We start from the raw sequence: 19615 nt of genomic DNA on the forward strand, positions 1-19615 counted from the left end.
ACGTTTCAAGGGACTTTCGGGTACGGCAAGCATTGAAAGGTTTTCGGAAAGGGGTGAAGGTGCGGGACACTAGGCGGCCCATTTCATTGGACTTGTTACGGCGTTTGGTGGATGGTTTGCAGGGGATTTGTGTCTCAGTGTATGAGACGGTGTTGTTTAAAACTGCTTTCGTGTTGGCTTTTTTCGGGGCTTTTCGGATAGGAGAATTGGTGAGCCCGTCAAGGGTGATTGGGGGTGGTGTGCTATTCGAGGATGTGTCGGTAGAGGGACGGAGAGTGGAGTGTCGGCTTCGGCGGTCCAAGACGGACCAGATGGGTCGGGGCAGGTTGGTAGTGTTGTATGCGGTGCAAGGGGATGGCTTGTGCCCGGTGCAGGTGGTGAGTCGGTTTTGTGGTCTGCGGGGCGGTCTTCCGGGCCCGCTGCTACGTCACGAGGACGGGGCTTGGTTGTCTCGTTATCAGTTTGTGGCAGTGCTGAGGAGTTGTTTGCGCTGGGCGGGTGAGCGCCCAGAGGATTATGGGTCCCATTCGTTCAGGATTGGGGCGGCTACCGAGGCTTCTCGTTGGGGTCTTGGAGATGACATGGTGAGACGGATTGGTCGGTGGGAGTCCTCTCGTTTTCGTGGTTATGTGCGCCCGCAGTTATTATCTCGTTGAGGGTTCTGATGGGGAGTTGTTGGTTTTGCCGTTAGGTTTTGTTGTTCTTTGTTGCAATCTGGAGTGCTGGTGTTGTTGTTAAAATTGTTTCCTTTATTGTAGGAGTGTGTCTGGTCTGGATCCTGGGGCACTCGTTCGTTTTTTGGGGGGCCCGTCGGGCCGACGCTCGCCCGAATGGTCGGCAGTTGGGTCTGGACAGGTCGCTGGCGTCGGTCAAGTGGATTGGAGTGCGGGGCATGGAATGGAGCAGGGTCGTGCCGGAATTCGAGTACTATTGTAGGATGGACAGACCCCCGAACGTGTTGGTTTTGCACGTGGGGGGTAATGACCTGGGTTCGCGGGCATCCCGCGATCTGATTCGGGACATTAAGATCGACCTACTGCGGTTATGGGCAAGGTATCCGGGCCTGATAGTGGTGTGGTCGGATATTGTGGCCAGATTATGGTGGAGGGGGGCCCGGTCGGTTGAGAAGATTAATCGCGCCCGGGCTCAAGTGAACAGGGTGGTTGCGCGTTTCGTGCGGAGAAACGGCGGCGTGGTGGTGAGGCATGTGGACCTGGAATCGGCGAAGTGGCAGTTTCGGAGAGGTGATGGGGTTCATCTTAATGACATTGGTTCTGATTTATGGGCCCTGGGTTTGCGGGATGGCGTGGAGCAAGCCTTGGGCGTGTGGCGGGTCCAGGCCACGTAAGGTGTCACGTGTCCTGTCCTGTGGCGGGGGTAGGTCTGGTCCAGAAGCGGTTGGAAGGGATTTGTAGCTGGACCGAGAGGCACTGTCTTGGTATGGTGTCTCTGGGTTCCGGGAAATTGCAGGCACGGGGTTCTGCAAAGTTTGGGGGGTATTAATCCGTGGGGTGATTAATACCTCATCTCTGGGTCGGAGTGTTGCGGCCAGGGATTTGGTGTAGGAAAGGGTTTCTGGACCGGGCCTACATAGGGTTTCATGTACCGTTTATTATTATGTGTTACCTATTATTGTGTGTTTGGGGTCGCCCGTTGGACGGCGCCCCCTTTGTGGTAGTATGTTAATAATAGGTAATAAAGGCTGCTGTGGCCAATTTGTTTAACCAAGTCGCATGCAGTCGGTGTATTATTTTTAGGTTAAGTTTTAAGGGGTATAGTAACCATCACGACCGGAAAATCCTTCCTCAGTGGTCAAGAAAGCCATGGACCCCATAGGGGGGAGGGGCGACATGACCAGAGGGAAGGGAGGGAGTGAGGGGTTAATAAAGGTATAATGAGGGGCATTATGGGAAGGTATAGGGGATTGGTGGAGAAAAGGATCCCTGTAGGGGAGGGGGGGGAGTATAAAAGCGATGAGGGAGGGTCTTACCTCCCCTTTTGGACTCCGGACGGCGACAGATTCCCGCCCACCATCCCTTTTTTGCGTTTGTGAGTTTGTTTAACTATGTTCAAAAAAAAAAAAAAAAAAAGGAATTATTATAAAAGGAATGTATGTTTTGTCGCAGCAGCGGGGTTAGGTCTGGTCCAGAAGCGGTTGGAAGGGATTTGTAGCTGGACCGAGAGGCACTGTCTTGGTATGGTGTCTCTGGGTTCCGGGAAATTGCAGGCACGGGGTTCTGCAAAGTTTGGGGGGTATTAATCCGTGGGGTGATTAATACCTCATCTCTGGGTCGGAGTGTTGCGGCCAGGGATTTGGTGTAGGAAAGGGTTTCTGGACCGGGCCTACATAGGGTTTCATGTACCGTTTATTATTATGTGTTACCTATTATTGTGTGTTTGGGGTCGCCCGTTGGACGGCGCCCCCTTTGTGGTAGTATGTTAATAATAGGTAATAAAGGCTGCTGTGGCCAATTTGTTTAACCAAGTCGCATGCAGTCGGTGTATTATTTTTAGGTTAAGTTTTAAGGGGTATAGTAACCATCACGACCGGAAAATCCTTCCTCAGTGGTCATGGATTGTCGAGCACATACACTGCTCTATATCCCCATAACTACCATTGATTCTATAACTAATATCGGGCAAGAACTTAACGTTTGGCCTAAATATATATGGTCATACAAAGGTGTCACGGGGTATGCACAGATGGAACAGGAGCTCCTAGGCTGACCATAAGGCTGGAGACCCTGCGCTGTCACTTATCTCGAAGGTATGCTTGATGGTAACCAGGTTCGAGCTCCCAGCGTGACCCTGATGCTACTCTCCCCCACCCTGAGAGCGGGTCGGGAACCCAGAAACCAAAACCCCACAAATAGGCACAGACAAGGGTAAACATAAACATGAAGGGGGGACAGTATGTGAACTGGGGAGTAAAGCAAAAGGGGTGGGGAATTAAGGCACAACTGGAGAACTCACCCACCATGCGAAACCACAACTTGTAGATCACCATAAAACTGGATAACCACAGGAACTGAGGAGCAAAGCTATATCTGGCACGCGGACCCAGTATCCAGACCCTTATAAAGGGTGAAGGCAGTTGGTGATCAGCAGCCTGGGCTCCGAGCAGATGATCGCAAGCCAGCAAGAATTAATTCATACTGAATTGGAGAGCAGTGAAGCCAGAACCAGTCAACGCCCATGACAGGCAGAACAACTAAGGCTACTTTTACACATCAGTTTTTTTCCATCAGGTACAATCCGGAGAAAAAACGGGTAAAACGGATCCGGTACCGCATCTGTTTTATCCTCATAGATTTGCATTGTTACTGGATTGTACCTGATGGCTTTGCGTTGTATCCGTTTTTTTCCGGAAGCGGCAAAATTAGTTAAAGCGGCGGCCGTAGGTGGCGCATTTTTCAATGCATGCCTATGGACGCCGGATGCGGCGCGATGCGGAAAAAAACAAATCCGGCCGCCGCATGCGGTTTCTTCCACTGCGCATGCTCAGTAGCATGCCGCAACCGGACAAAAAAGGACGGGCCGCATGTAAAAACTTATGCAAAGGATGCGGTGTTTTCGCCGCATCCGTTGCATAGGTTTCACAGCCGGATTGAGCCGCACTGCTCAAACCGGATGTGTGAAAGTAGCCTAAGTGATCCCAGGCTGTTTGCCACACTCAGCAGTGTGAATTGAGTCCAACACCGCCATGACAGCCAACAAGTGAAACGCTGAACACCGCATGACGAAAAGTTATACAAAAGTATTGCTTTTAGTTGGGAATTTTCCTTTTACACATTTATACACTTCTTACACACATCTACTAATCCCCTACTTCCCTTTTGATGTCTTGGTTTAGTTTGAAAGCAGAAGCCACAGGAACTAAAACTATTCATTGCAGACATCATCGGGGTCCAATATCTCACGGGATCATCCTCAGGGTCAGATGATTGACATACAAAAACTATTCACTCCACAACAATAATTAGGTTATACAAAAACAGCTTTATTTTATTGTAGTTAAATCAAGTAGTATATAAGATTACAATATAAATCCTTGGCTATTTGGCCGCTAAGTAAACAAAGAGCAAGAGACAACAAGTTAGACCTTGTGAAGAGTCCTTTTGACAGCCACAGGCTTTGGCCCAGGCTGTGGAAGGAGTTTTCAATGAGAACTGCAGCACAGCTTGAAGGGCGCCGGTATGAGTGGTGAGTATAGGCTTTATTATTTTTAGAGTTGAGCGAGTAGCTAACTATTCGTACTCGCTATCCTCATAACGAGTACTGTCTACTACTCGTGTATTCATTCCGAATAGCGTGTTCAGTGCAAATCAATGGGGAATACTCGCAATGTACTGACTGAGTAACCCGAATTCCGAACTATTCGTTAGTCGCACGAATAGTACGGCATTCAGGTTCGTTACTTTGCGAATCTTCCCCATTGACTTGCATTGCACACACTATTCGGAACAAATACACGAGTAGTAGACCGAGTATAGCGAGTATGAATAGTTAGCTACTCGCTCAACTCTAATTATTTTATTTTAGGGAAACATGTAGAATCAGAAGGGCTTGTCCTAGTAGTGGACAACCCCTTTAAAACAATCTTTTTTCTTACCTTTCCTTTATTCTCCCCAAACCTCTCATGCCGCATGTTCCTCCTCCACCCCTAGTAGTGAATAACCCTTTTAACCATTTTTTTCCCTATTTATCCAGCAAAATGGTGACTAGATGGCCTTATTTTGCTGCAAGTTGCTTGAAATGAACCTCAGGCTAATCTGAATTTTCAAAAAATTGGTAGGGAAATTATTGACTGATCTATATTGACAGCTAGAACTACATTCTTACAAAATATCAGTATTTTACTCCATCTCTTCATCGAACCCCTTTCTCCACTCCATACCGTGCATTCTCGTGTTCTACTTCTAAACAATCCTTAGCCACATTATTGCACAATGCTGAACACACACTTTTCCTCGCACGGAATAGCTCTAGTTACAGTATTGTTTACTCGTCATCATGTACTGGAGTCTATACATTATGTAACACGACTGAAAGTTTACAATTAACCTCGCCCAACCCTTCCGTAATAGTCACATGTTGTTTATAATGTTGCTCGGTGTCTCAGCTCTTTCCAATCAGGATTAAATACCCGGACATTGTGCATATTTGGGTGACGGTAGGATGGCAGTGAATATTGCGGTTACGCTATTGCTCATTATTGGAGTCACTATCGTAATATACCTTAGTAAATGGTGGAATAAGGTCAAACAGAAGAACCTGCCTCCGGGACCAACACCTCTACCTCTCCTGGGGAATATGCTACAGATTGGCACTTCTGATCTCCCACAGACTTTAGTTAAGGTACGTAAGTCTTCTTTATCTTTTGAAGCGTGCCCATATAGTTGGGTGGATCGTTTAAAATTCAATGATGCCAGATTTGCAAAATTATCAACAAAAATTTGATATTATTTATTGGAATGAAGCAAAGCTTCTGATTGCCAGGAAAATATGTGTATAATACTCTGCGGTCTCCTAGGGCTGTATTGAACTGTAATTGAGATTTTTAAACTCCTCCCATGACCAATGACATACTGGAACATCATAGGTTATCTCCCTGCCTTTGACGTGGGCTCACCATCACTAGTGTGTCTTGATGTGATCTTAGGGGGATCTGGAATCAGAAGGTCTCAGTGTATTGTTAATCGCAGATCTACATTACTGCCCGCTCGTCATTACCGAGTTAGAACTTATCTAATTCCATCAAGTGCTGAAGGGGTTAAGGTTCCTTTCTATCCAACAGTGATCTAACAGGTAGTTGTAACCTCAGCTGCAGCCATTAACTTCTGCTAACAATATTCACTCCTCACTCCACCTTATGTCAGCTATGGTTGATTCTATACTGTACACTTTGAAGGAGCCAATCTCTAGAGAAGCTGAGGTGTTGCTTCTGTTGCAGCTGAGAAGTTTGCTGCTGGAGAAGCCATGGAGTGTTATTTATTGTGTTTTTCCCCACCTGTTTGTCTTACCTTCCTTGCGTTGATTTATTGTAGTGGTAACATATCGTCTTGCTGGCCTACACTTGTCAGGATGAGTTCAGGACCATCAAGGGCCTAGGCACGTGATGGTGCATGGGGGATGGACCCATCTATGAACATTAGGGAGTGTAGTGATCAACTTCATGTGTTTGTTAGGAGGTGACCCCATTCCCCTCTTCCAAGTGCCAGGGCCTCCCATTATATTGCTTCTACGGTTTTTCCCTTTTGTGTTTCGTTGCCCGCCAGGAGTCCTCTCATTCCTGTCATGACCTCACATGTCACACTCACATATTTCCCTGCATATTGGCTGATCTGATCAGCTGACTTGTGCCTCTAACAGCCACGGTGCATCATTCCCCGCTCTCATCGGCGGTTCCATGACATTGTGACAGCCGATGGGTTGTCATGACATATGGGATTCAGCTCATGATCCCAGTGCCTGTCATGACGAACTTCCTGTGAATGCTAGCTGCGATCTGGTGTTCACAAGAGATTATCATTTCTGCTGTACAGAGCGGTGCTGATGCTAACGCCAATGCCCTGATCTGTACAGGACAAGAGACCGGATGATCACAGCTTCAAGTATCCTAAGGAGACTAGTAAATACAATAAAATGTGAGCAAAAATGTTTTTAGAAAATATGAAATAATTTGTACAAATATCTAAATTTCTATTCTACAAGCTTTCGTAACCTAGATATTCATCAAATAAAACTCTATCCTAAGTTAAAAAAAATGTTATTCCATTGTAGCTGAGTGAGAAGTATGGACCTGTATATACCATCTACTTTTCAAGCCAAGGTGCAGTCATACTGAATGGCTACGATGCTGTGAAAGAAGCCCTGGTTGACCATGCCGATGCATTCAGTAGTAGAGCAGATATTGAAATACCAGGTTTTAAAAATTATGGTAAGTTATACACATACATATATTTTTGTTCCAAAATAGAGTTGTTGTTAGAATTCTTGCCCACATTTTCACCACTATGGTCAGCCATTATTTCTGGAGACATTCATATCTTGGCCTTCATTTTCCTTGAAGTAGGCACTGTAGAGGTAACATTAAAGGGAATTCATGCGGCTCGTAGGAATCAGAGCCTGGCTTCTTGATTGCAGTCCGGTATGTTTTATTCTGAAATGTCAGAGGAAACACAGCTTGAAGAACCGGAGACTATAAGGAAAGACCAGACTAGCTCAGAGTGGTACGTGGACAGCTTCTCCGCGCCATGCTCCAGTTGACTAACATTTCTCTCCCATTTGTGTACAGCCAGGCTCTGGTTAATGCTGCCAATGGTTTGCCAGAACAGCTCATTTACCAGACACCTCTGATAGTGACATATCTCCCTTAAAAACAAAAGGATCAGGTATTGAACTACCATCTACCACATCCATGTACTGTATGTTCCAAAGACGTCTTTCGGAGGAGAGTTGGAAGGGCCACACATACATGGCAAGTTCGGCTGACTTTCATCTAATGTGTATGAAGGACAAATGTTGAGATTGAGTCAACCATAGTGACCAGAAAAGACCTGAAATACAATACAAGGAAATATTTTATTGTGTTTTTTTGGCTATCAAAGTACATTTCTGGCCGTGTAGTTGCTACAGAGAATACAGAGTTAGATATCATACCTGAACCATACAGCCTGAAGGAATCAAGACAGTACCTCTACCACAATGGTAGAAAAGGCTTCAGAACTTTCAAGTTAAGTTTTTAGTATTATGGTATTTTTTGTCATAGAGACACCCCTAACCTAATAACAGTGGTAGCATCATTACCGTTGTTGAATAGGATAGTTTTATATGAGTAAAATATTTAATTTCTTGTGATATTTAACTTTTTAGGGATCATTATGAGTAACGGAGAAAGATGGAAGACTCTTCGTCGATTTTTTATTATGACTTTGAGAAATTTTGGAATGGGGAAAAGGAACATCGAAGAGAGAATCCAAGAAGAAGCCCGATGTCTGACTGAAAAATTTCTGACAATTAAAGGTAGATGATTAGAAAAGATAAAATCAAGACTTAAAGACCAATGGTACATAGATAGCTTGATCAAATAAAGTTGGGTTAACACAGCGTCATGGTTCCACCTCCCCGTACACATGGCTAGGGGGCAGAGCCTTCTCTCGGGCCTCACTTCCGGGGCTTGGATGCTTTAAATTCTGTCATCTCTGGTGAATCAGCGCCGGCTATAAGCTTAACACTGCTTTGCCTGATATTGCTGGTCCCTGTAAGTGTTTCCTGATCCGTCCTTCCCCTGTGCTCTGTCTGTGTTCCGTCCCACCTCCTTCCTTCCCACAATAGCCCCGGTCGTTCACCCTTCTCCTACTTCCCCACTCGGTTGCTTCATCTGGTACTGACCTCGACCTGACCTCGACTCCGCTTTTGCTCGTTCCTCCAGTCTTCTTTCTCACCGTATTGTGTATGACCTGGCCTGCCTCACCATCCCCTGCACGCCCCGTGGCCTCTGTATTCTGGCTGACTCTGCAGGGCAGTGCTCCAGCACACACTGTGTGTCCACCTCCATGCTGATTCAGCTCTGTATAGTGTCTTTTCTTGCAGGGATCCAGCTCCCCCTGGTGGTAGCCTAACACACAGCCCATAAAGAGAGAGAAGCTTTGGGCTTTTCTGTTGTCTACATTTATAGGCCGAGTGCTGTTTGGTAGAGCTGACAATCATCAGACCATTAAAACCTTATCTTGTGAATTAGAGTACAACCTTAGGCCCCCTTCACACGCACTTGAAAATCACGCACGTGCCACGAGACACGTATTTTCCTTGCGTGTTGCGTTTCGTAAGTATGTGTCCCCGGTACGTGCGGGCCACGTGTGTTCTACGTGTACTATCCGCGATAGCACACGGAGAACCGGTAATTTGAATACTCACGTGGTCCTTGCTGTTGTCCAGGGTACTGATCTTCGGCTCCAGCCCCGCCCACTCCCCGCTGATGCTGCTTCTGGCCGAGCGGAGGGGCGGAGAACAGCGGCCGTGACATCACGCCCACCTCCTTAACACGCTCATAATGTGCAGCGGTCGCCAGCAACTGTTTGCAGCGGAAGATTCTGCAGAGCTGGTGGAGGTGAGTATGTGTTTTTTTTATTTTAAAATAATGACACGTGTTTATCAGGCGTGTGTCACGTGGGACCGCATCCACACTACATCCGTGTGGTATGTGTGCGGGCCATGTGACACCCGTGCTGCCGGAGAAAAACGGACATGCCTCCGTATGGAGCACACGGGCTCATGTCTGCTCCACACCGAGGCACAGGCCAATGGCTAAACACGTGCATGCACATAAACCCATTGATTTTAATGAGTTTGTGTGCCCGTGTCTCCGGTACATGCGGGCACGGACCTAGCACGTACCGGAGGCACGTGCGTGTGAAGGGGGCCTTAGATACATTTCTGTAAAAAAAATGAACATGATGAAATATTTATATGGCCACTGACTAATTCTAAATGTTTAATTGCAGAAACTCCAATTGATCCAACGTTTTTATTGAGGCTCGCTGTTTCCAATGTTATTTGCTCTGTTGTGTTTGGGGAGAGATTTCACTATGAAGACAGTAAATTCATGTCCCTTCTATCGTATATTCAAGCATTTGACAAGATTCTCAACAGCCGTTGGGGGCAGGTAAGTGACACACGAAGTCTTGATGAGTATAATACATAATTATAACTTCAGGTCTTATGTTTTATGATCACTTTCTTCAAACTATTTCTATATATCTTTTTCCGAAAGACCATAGTTAGACTAAAGGCCCCATCACACACAGAGATAAATCTTTGGCAGATCTGTGGTTGCGGTGAAATCATGGACATATTGTTCCATTTGTACACAGCCACAAACCTGGTGTCATGCCCTGGACTAGCCAGGTAGTCACAGGTAGGCCCTTGCACAACACCTGTCCCCTAAAAAGGTGTCATCAGCCAACCTTAAAACCCTAGTCACCTCCCTCAGAGTTTGATGGACACACCAGCGGGCGTGCCCAGGTGGTTGGACACGCCCACTGAGGAGTTCACAGGTCCTGAGGCAGGAAAAAGTAGAAGTTAAGTTGTGGATTTCAAGGAGTGAGGTTCAAGTGCAGAGGCAGAGCTGTGCCCCAGGTCTGCTGCAGTCTAACAACAGGTGTCTGTGTTGGAGCCCATTCACCTCTGGCTAGGAGACATACGGTGGCCTCAGCCTGCAGGAGCCGGGAAGATGGCTCGGTGGAACCGTAAGGGACTGGGACAGGGTAGTGGCCAGCCGGTACCGAACCAGGGAACCGACTGGAAACCGGAGCACAAAGGGGAGTACTCAGACCCTGAAACGAGGTCCAGAAACCAATGGGCACGTTAATTAACTGATTGAGGTCTGGACTTTAGGTCCTTTCCCACCCAAGTCCCGACTGAAGACAACAGCCCACCAAGGGGGATAGAAAGCCACCGCATAGGCAGAGAGATCCCATGGGCCAGCGTCTGCGGGCAAACGGGCTTTCCCGACATACACAATGCCGGGGGAGCGGGCTCCCATTGCTGAAGCACAGGCAGCCCAGAGCTACAGTACAAGGTGCAGGAGAAATGCGGAGACCACCAACCCGAGTGGGGGACCAGATGCAGCCGGCTGCGGACACCGACCACCATCATCTTGGTTTACCAGAGACTCTTGTGCATCAATCATAGTGAGTACAACTGTGCTCTCAGGCCGCGCACCGCCCTGCACTGCCAAGCACCGACATACCAGCCCAATTGGGTCCCGGGGCCATCACCCCTACCCACGGAGGGGTTAACACCTTTGCTGAGCAACATCTCCCCCGGGTGCCTAGTAAACAGCAGCGGTGGTGTCCACATTCACCACAACCCGTGGGTGGCGTCACTAACTTAACTAAAAACCACGGCTCCGGCCGTAAACCTAACCCCTTCAAAGCGCCAGCCCCTTTCAGAGCGAAGTGACCCCGGGTCCGGAGGCGCTCGAGCCACCCATCGACGAGCCCGGATCCGAGCGGCTCGGCTGTAGCCGAGCGCGGGGCGGTACACTAGCACTGATTGCCTACAATTTCACTGCAACCACAGATCTGCCACAGATCTGCCACAGATCTGCCACAGATCTGCCACAGATCTGCCACAGTTCTGCCACAGATCTGCCACAGATTTACCACAGATTTACCACAGATTTACCACAGATTTATCTGCGTGTGTGACAGGGCCTTTAGGCTTGAAGAGATCAAAGATAATCATATCCCGAAAGAACAAAGCAGAAAGCAATCTGGTAAGTTGTTATGCAATCATCTGAGGTCTCAATATAATTGTCAGCTTGCGGTTGTGCTGAGGTGGTCATTTTATCTATACAACCACCTTGTCTTTCTGGAAAGATGATGTCATTCTGTGCTTTGAGGCCTACATTCAAGCCTTTGCACTTTGGCCTCACGTAAGAAGAAGAAGACCGGTTAGGAGATAAAGGATCCGGTTTACTCCCTTTACTGATAATTTGATTTTTCATTAAACACCATAATATCACACTCGCCATGGAACGGGAAACATGAAAGCAGTAAATAAAAGACCCTTCATCGCCTTTAGGTAACATTGGATATAAAAATGATGTGCAAAATATAACAATAATTTAGTTAGCACAAAAAAAACCACAAAAATGTAATGGTTTGGAAAAGCGTTTAAAAAGTAATTGGCATTTTAATTTTAGTCAATAAATCAATAGTACACATAAAAATAAGAAACTTTATGATAGATCTTATCATAGAAATCAGATTTTTTCTCCTCCTGGACTGATCTTTTACGCAATTTACAGGTAAAATCTGTATTCAGTGGAGACAGATTTGCCCATTATGGACATAAAAGGTGACAATTATGGGGAGGAGAAACTAGAGGGGGACATAAACATTCTGCTGCAAGTTCTCTTGAAAATGACTAATAATAATATAAAATATTTGAATCTTTGTTTTCTTTTATATTTAGATTCTTAGCTTATTCCCAAAACTGATGCCTCGTATTCCTGGCCCTCACCAGACACTCTTCCAAAGTTTGGAAAAATTAAAAGAATTTGTAACTCAGGAGATGAAAGCCCATCGGGACACTTTGGATGAGAATTGTCCTCGAGATTTTATAGATTGCTTCATCATGAGGATGAAAGAGGTGAGTTCGTGGACAAGAAATGTATAGTACTAGCTTAACGTCCGGTGGCAGATGAGGTGCATCCACTGTTTTTGGCTTCCATTTATACCCTTGTTACTTTTAGCAAGCATTTTTCACTGCTTTGAATTTTTTTTTCCTAATTGTTACTATTATAGAGAAGCAAATCTGACGAAATTAGATTTGCCAGATTCACTGGACCCAGGAAGATTAGCTACAGTGCCAAAAGTTGTAAACTTTTGACTATGATGCACACTGTGGATAAGGGAACAATAAGATCTCTGGAGATGAACTTGTAACCTTGACTTTGTTGATAGTTTTCAACAATTTTAGTTCTCATCTCCTCTTTCTGTTCTCCATGCTAAGTGTGGCACACACAGACACACAATGCAAATATTGAGTCAACTTCTCCACTTTTTATCTGATTTAGGTGGGATTTTCATATTGCCCATACCTGTTACTTGGAAAATTTCATTGGCATTGAATTTATTCGGTGCAAATCAAATTGTTTGAAAAAGTTTTTTATACTCTGAGGTGTCTCCAAAACTCCAGAACATAATAGAGAGGTTAAAAATAAAAATTATACTCATCTCGCTGATCACATGATCTTGTGCCGCAACGTCTTGCCTTGTCCTCCGCTGGCTCGCTACCTCCTTCCAGCTCCAGTCTTCTCGAGTGTTTTCAGTCTTCTTCGCTCTTGGCTACCTATGGTGCTCAGTAGGACTCATGATGTGTATAACCTCATCATGTCATGATGTAATCTGAGGTCTAATCAATGCCATGGATGGCAAAATGTTTGGAGACTGAGAGAGCATGCTAGCCAGCAGAGGATCACGAGAGATGAGGCGTGAGGTAAATTTTATTTTTATTTTTTTAACTTCTTTTTCACATAAAAAGAATTTTGCAAAATATTAGCCTCGCTTGATTTGAGGAAAGCAAGTTTCAAAGTTTTAAGTTTTGGCAAATCAGGCTGAACGGAGCCAGGGCAGAGCCATGGGCGTAGTGACCCATGACTCACCTTTGCAGGGCAACCAAGGGGTTAATTGCATTTCTAGAAAAAGCGGGTTTTCTGCAGGGTCAGGAGTTTAAGGGGTGGGCTTATAGGGCCAGGGGAGGGAATGGGGGGGGGGGCTGTATATATATGTCCAGGGAGAGGGGGGGGCATCACTTTGGCATGAGGCACCTATAGAGAAAGGTCCCACCCTCCCCCTCCCCCCTATGTTTAATATGTGTCAGGGGAAGATGGGGGAGTTGAGTTTAATTTAACTTCTTATAGTGTGTTCGGGTCATTTCGGCGAGCGGTGGCGAGTGGGGTTCTTGGAGTCGGTGGAAATGTCGGGGAGGGGGGTGATACATCGGATAGATGGGGGACCACCCCCCTTGATTATTCTGGTATGGTAATTGCCTGGCGGACTTGGGGGGCTCTACAGGGGTGGGGTCTCCTGAGAGTCGGTTAGGCACACGGTTTTCCGGCAAAAGGTGGAGCTTGTGGTCGTGGCTGGGGGCAAATATGCCGGATGGTTTTGGTAACATACTTTGTGTCCGCCAGGTTTTTGGGGCTCTAAGAACCGCCCTTGCATTGGTATAAATGGTTATTTATGGTTATTTATGTGTTATGATATTTGTTAATAAAGCGGGTCGATTTGGCCAATTTATCCAAAATAATGGTGTTGCGTGTTTATTAGTAGGTGGGATAAATTGGTTATGGTTCGGTGTTGAGCCAATGGTGGGGGGAAGCCTCTGCAGTAAGGCAGTCATGAATTTTTCTGGCAATTTCAAGCAAAATTGTTCACTTGTAGTGAATATGTGAAGTCTGTTCTTTAGGAAGAAAATAATCCAAACTCAGAATTTCATGAGATGAACCTACAGGGGACAGTTATGGACTTGTTCTTTGCCGGAACGGAGACTGTAAGTTTGACAGTCAGATATGGCTTCCTTCTACTGATGAAATTTCCAGAAATACAAGGTAATGTGATAAGATAAACAAAGTACATGACCACAGCCTGTATATTGTCCTGTAATGTATAAAATGTCCTTTTTTCTGGAATTAGACAAGATGCACAAGGAGATTGATCATGTAATTGGCAAAGATCGCTCTCCATCAATGGAAGACAAGAGTAAAATGCCCTATACAGAAGCCGTGATCCATGAGATCCAAAGATTTGCAGATATTGTCCCGGTAGCAATGGTTCACTCTGCAAGCAAAGATACTACATTCAGGGGTTACCATATTCCAAAGGTAAGTTGATGTTCCCAAAGTGGATCTGTCGCTAGATTTCCCAGTATAAACTGCTTATTTTAGAAAATAGAACGTTTAAACCTAATAAGGAAATTACAGATTGAATCTATACAGTTATTATAAAATTGATAATTGTCCAACTCAAGAGTGGTAGAGCTCATGAGTCCGTCTCTGTCCACCCATCATTACTGAGAGCTGCAGCTTGTCCTGAGCAGTGTGAGATCTCAGCAGCAGCAGGAGGAGGCAAGGCGGATCCTATGGAACCTTCAATTAGATGAGATGGGAGGGAATTGAGGCTGTAAGTTTGGGTCATCACACTGTTTGCTTCATTGACTTTGGCTGTCCACTTGAGATTCTTCTAAGATGATTCTTCTTTGTTAATTTTTGCGATTATTTCCCCCAGTGGCTCTATAGGTGACTCATGTTTAGGATCATTTCATTGCTTCAAGCTGATAATTTTGCTCTCAAGCACAGACACAACTAACGGTGGGCGGAGGATTGAGTTCAAGTTGAATTTCTGGAAATTCACGAATTCACAAAAATCCAAACATTTTGAGATTCCTATTCCAGTTTGCAAATAAAAATTGTCTGGCACCATTTCCTACACTGCCGAAGTGTCAAAGAGGGGGCTGACATAATTTTAGGTTGCTGCGTGAGATTCCCCATATGCCTTATAGCTATTTTATCTAATGGATTACCATATCTTGTACAGTGGTGGTCAGTACCTGGTCCATCACAGATCAGAGATCCCAGTGGAGCAACGTTTTTACGGCACAGTAGTTTTCAATTGCTAGACCCACTGGGTAACTTCTGTAGAGTGTAAGCTCTCATGGTCCGCAGGGTTCCTCTCTCTTCTGTAGAGTGTAAGCTCTCATGATTAGTAGGGTCCTCACTCCCTCTTGTAGAGTGTAAGCTCTTAGGATTAGTAGGCTCCTCTCTCCCTCTTGTAGAGTGTAAGCTGTTATGGTTAGTGTGGTCCCCTCTCTCTCTTTTGAAGATTTTAAGCTCATATGTTCAGATATGTTCTCTCTCTCCTGTAGAGTGTACGTTTTTATGGTCTGTGTTGTCCTCCATCTCTCTCCCATAGCATGTAAGCTCTTTCACCTGTAGAATGTATGTCTTAGTGTGTGTGGTCCTCTCCTGTGGAGTTTAAGTTCTTATGATCATTATGATCAGTGGGGTCCTCTCTCTTCCATACAGTGTAAGCTCTTATGGTCAGTAGGGTACATTCTCTCACCTATAAAGTATAATTTCTTATGGTCAGCATGGTCCTCTCTCTCTCCCTCTCTCTCCCATAGAGTTTAAGCTGTTATGGTCAGCGAGTTCCTCTCTCTTCTAGAGAGTGTAAGCTCTTATGGTGAGCTGGTTCCTCGCTCGCCTGTTGACTGTAAGCTATTAGGCTATGCGCCCACGGGCCAAAAATACCTGCGGATTTATCTGCGGAAAATCTGCAGATTTTCTGGATTTTCCAGATAAATCTGCAGGTTTATGCAAATACTCCCCATATTATCCTATGGGACATGGGTAGTGTCTGTGTCCGTGCTGTGGATATGTGCGGCTGCGGAACATGCTGCGGATGTCCCGCAGCCGCACATAACTGTATGTCAATTATTCCTGCGGAAATACCTGCGGAAATCCCGGCTCTCCACTATGGCGATAGTGGCCGGGACTTCCGGAGGTAAGTCGCACGAATGTCTGCAGGTTTATTGCAGCTATTTCGCTGCAATACCACAGCTATGGATAGCTGCGGATTCCGGGGAGCAGCTGCGGGAAACCTGCGGATGTACCTACAGATATATCCGCAGGTACAAAGTCCCGTGGGCACATAGCCTTATGGTCAGCAGGCTCCTTTCTCCTGTAGAGTGTAAGCTCTTATGGTCATTGGGGTACTCTCTCACCTGTAGAGTGTAAGATCTTATGGTTAGCGGAGTCCTCTCTCATCTGTAGAGTGTAAGCTCTTATGGTCAGCAGGTTTCTACCTTTCCCTCTCTCTTTTCCCTCATGTGTAATTACAAGCCTTCCAGTATTGAGATTTGTGCAAATTTATTCACTGCAAATCAAATTTTGGGAGAAAATTCGACAAATTCAGCAAATTCCAATTTCAAAAGATCTGCTCATCTCTAGTCACAAATAGTATTTAAGTTTACTGACAAAAATTTCCCACTTTGAGCATTTTATGCATAATATTTTTGAATATCCACATTTATTTATGACGTAGGCCTAATTTACAATTTCAAACTCAGCCGATAGACAGGAGCGATGAAGTTTCGGGAAAAAATATCTTTTTCTTATCCTAAAAATAAAAATCACATCTCTACAGTAATCAATGAAAGCTTTTATATTAATTTTCCTTTTTAATTCTTACTCGTTCTCACATTTGATATATCTTCTTTTAGGGCACTTTGCTGTTTCCAGTCTTGACCTCCATCCTTAAAGACCCCAAACAATTCAGGAACCCTGATGAATTTGACCCTGGACATTTTTTGGATGATAATGGTGGCTTTAAGAAGAATGATTCCTTTATTCCATTTTCTGCAGGTATTATCTTATGTTTTTGTATCCCATATCATAGCTCTTGGTGGAGACCCAATTATGTAAATGTAAACAGCACTTAAGTGTATTTTTTTGGGCAATGACGGTAAATTACATATGAATCTTTTGTCTCCTTAGGAAAACGCCTATGTATGGGAGAAGGCCTGGCCCGTATGGAGCTCTTCCTCTTCTTAACCACAATCCTACAGAAATTTACATTACAGCCCACAGTGGATAGAAAATACTTGGACATTACACCTGAACCAAATACCAATGGCTCAAGACCCCGATCATATGAGATGTACGTCGTCCCTCGGTGAAAAGGTCCTCTCTACTTTGGTAGCTTGGTTGATGACCTTCATGTTGTTCTTAAAAAGGACCCAAAAGTATGAAATCAAATATTTTTTTAAAAAACCCATGGACCTGATAAAATCTCAGATATAATATACATATTTGTGTTTTTGACATATGTCTTTTGATAGAACTCTTCACTCTACCAAGCCCTTTGTGTATAAGACCTTTTGCACATGTACTATTGTTAAGCCATCATACAATGTTTTGGTCTAGACATTAATTACTAAGCTATCATATGTTTCTGGATGAATTGTGACTCCATGGGATTATTACTAGAGATATGAAAAATTCATGCTGAATTTTAAGGAATTAGCTTAGTTTAGTTAATTCAAAGAATTTGCGATTTGCTTTGAGTAAATGGACTAAAATGGTGTAATTGGGTTACTCGCTCCACTTGCTTCTCAAGGTAATAACAGATCTCTCAGAGGCTCCTTCTGGAGGCATAACAACCTCCACATACTGACCATGTGTAAAGCAAGCAAACACCATCTTAACATATGAGTCACATCCATGGGTGGATGTATGTGGATAGCCAGAGGCGCCCGTTTCTCCGGCGATCCATAAAATATGTGTTACGTTGCCGCCGGAGTCTGCTCCAGCGACTTCTGCTCCGATCGCCAGGCGACGCCGTGTTCCTGCCGTGGATGGTGCTGGTGATGGGAGAGGAGTCGATGCCAGCGGCACCGGTGGGCGCAGGCTCCGATCATCCACTGGGCTGGGTTATCTTGAGATCTGCAGTACCGCTGGCTGACTATGGGTGGCATGTGTCTTCCAGCTGAAGTTGCCAGCGTTCAGCTACAGCCAATGGGAAGACACCACACCCTTCTTATTCCCCCTCCTGTCACATGACTACTGCCAGAGATAGTTCTGATTTTCCTGGCTCCTGTTACGTCTTATTCTGTTTGGTGATTCCTGTGTGCTGACTTCTGCGTGTTTTCTGACTACCCACCTGCCTACTGTTTCTGTGCCTCGCTGCCCGATCCGGATTTGACCTCTGCTACGTTTGCTGACTACGTCATTGCCTGCCGATTCTGTCCCTGTTCCGCAATTCCTGGTTTGACCCTGCCTGACTACTACTCTCATCGGACTGCAGCCTTCCACAGGTAGTGATCACCAGAGCCCTGTGTAAGTCCAAATCCCTGTATAGGGGTTAAAGGGTTTCAGGGTTCTGGGGGTCCTGCTTGGTGAGTGGCTTCCCTCTAGCCTCCTCATTACAGCCCATCTAAGTCTGTGGATCCAGGCAGGCGTTACATTATGTCTCCGGAAAGTCCTAATAAGATTTGTGGTTCTACAGGAACCAGAGCAGGCGTCCAGGTTTACACCACCTTTGTGATATTCTGTATATTGTTTGCCATCTTACAATGGCTACGGTAATTTTACATACTGCAGAAGATTGCATCATTTTGGACCTGTTGAAGTGTGTGCTGTACACGAAACAGCTATTGTCCGTCTGCTATGTTCCTGCTCCTCCATGATTTGTTTTAAAGACTGATCAATAAATCCTGGTTCTATGGATGGTGAGTGATACTTTCTTTTTCATCTTCACACTTTATTGATGCATATCACACCCACACACGTTAAAGCCGGCACCCTTTTCCACAATAAATATTGGTAGCTGGGTAACTTCCAGCGAGGCTGAGCACACGCCATTATTTTTCAAAAGGCAATATACTCTACAGTGATTGCAGCACCAGTAACTTGACTGGGTGACTGTTTGTAGCAAACTAGTGGATGACTGGAAGCATACTTTGAATTCTTCAACATAAAATGAGGGATGAATATTTGCCGTTGCGAAGGAAAAGGAGGAGGAGGTGCACTCAGATTACGACAAGCAGTAGTGATGGATGACAATGTTGATGTTGGTGATGTGGACATCAACCAGTAATTAGTAGAGGGTGCGGCCTGGCTGACAACAACTAGAGCAAAGTGAGAAAGGGAAGGGGAACAACTTGAGCGTGATTCTGATAACTTTACATCTGGACTTTATCAAATGACAGAAGATATAGCTTAATGTGCCATAATTCTTAGTCTACTCAAGTGGGACGTCTATGTGCAGTGCACAGGAAATAGTTTGGACCACTTGTGACACAGGTGGTGGCTGGTGCCCGGTCCTGGCTCATCGATTCAGTGGTGGGCACATTGCGATGAATGTATGCGGGTGGCGCTGGCAATTACTGTTCCCTTATGGTTGGATGGTCGGTGGCGTCCCACATGATGAGGCAGCAGTAGTGTAAATGTGATGCTCTGAATTAGCTAAGTAGTCACAGGTAGGCTCTTGCATAACACCTGTCCCCTAATAAGGTAACATCTGCCAAACACATAAACCTTAGTTGC

At 45.3% G+C, this 19615-nt stretch overlaps 1 protein-coding gene across 1 annotated transcript; it reads left to right on the forward strand.

The window, feature by feature from the left end:
• Positions 1–5114: 5114 nt before the first annotated feature.
• Positions 5115–18780, forward strand: LOC142251081 (cytochrome P450 2C23-like). Its single transcript, XM_075323590.1, has 9 exons — positions 5115–5358; positions 6784–6940; positions 7876–8025; positions 9507–9667; positions 11983–12159; positions 13981–14122; positions 14208–14395; positions 16792–16933; positions 17066–18780. The coding sequence occupies exons 1-9, from the start codon at positions 5179–5181 to the stop codon at positions 17245–17247; spliced, it is 1479 nt and encodes a 492-aa protein (XP_075179705.1). The 5' UTR covers positions 5115–5178; the 3' UTR covers positions 17248–18780.
• The last annotated feature ends 835 nt before the right edge of the window (positions 18781–19615 follow it).

The sequence above is a fragment of the Anomaloglossus baeobatrachus genome, chromosome 9 (genome assembly GCF_048569485.1).
Source record: "Anomaloglossus baeobatrachus isolate aAnoBae1 chromosome 9, aAnoBae1.hap1, whole genome shotgun sequence".
Classification (NCBI taxonomy): Eukaryota; Metazoa; Chordata; class Amphibia; order Anura; family Aromobatidae; genus Anomaloglossus; species Anomaloglossus baeobatrachus.

Bases quoted from the DNA above. Each gene is read 5' to 3' on its own strand.
- LOC142251081 (XM_075323590.1), top strand. From the start codon at position 5,179: ATGGCAGTGAATATTGCGGTTACGCTATTGCTCATTATTGGAGTCACT. The intron at 9,668-11,982 runs GTAAGTGACACA...TTTTATATTTAG, and splicing joins TCAACAGCCGTTGGGGGCAG to ATTCTTAGCTTATTCCCAAA. The intron at 14,396-16,791 runs GTAAGTTGATGT...ATCTTCTTTTAG, and splicing joins GGGGTTACCATATTCCAAAG to GGCACTTTGCTGTTTCCAGT.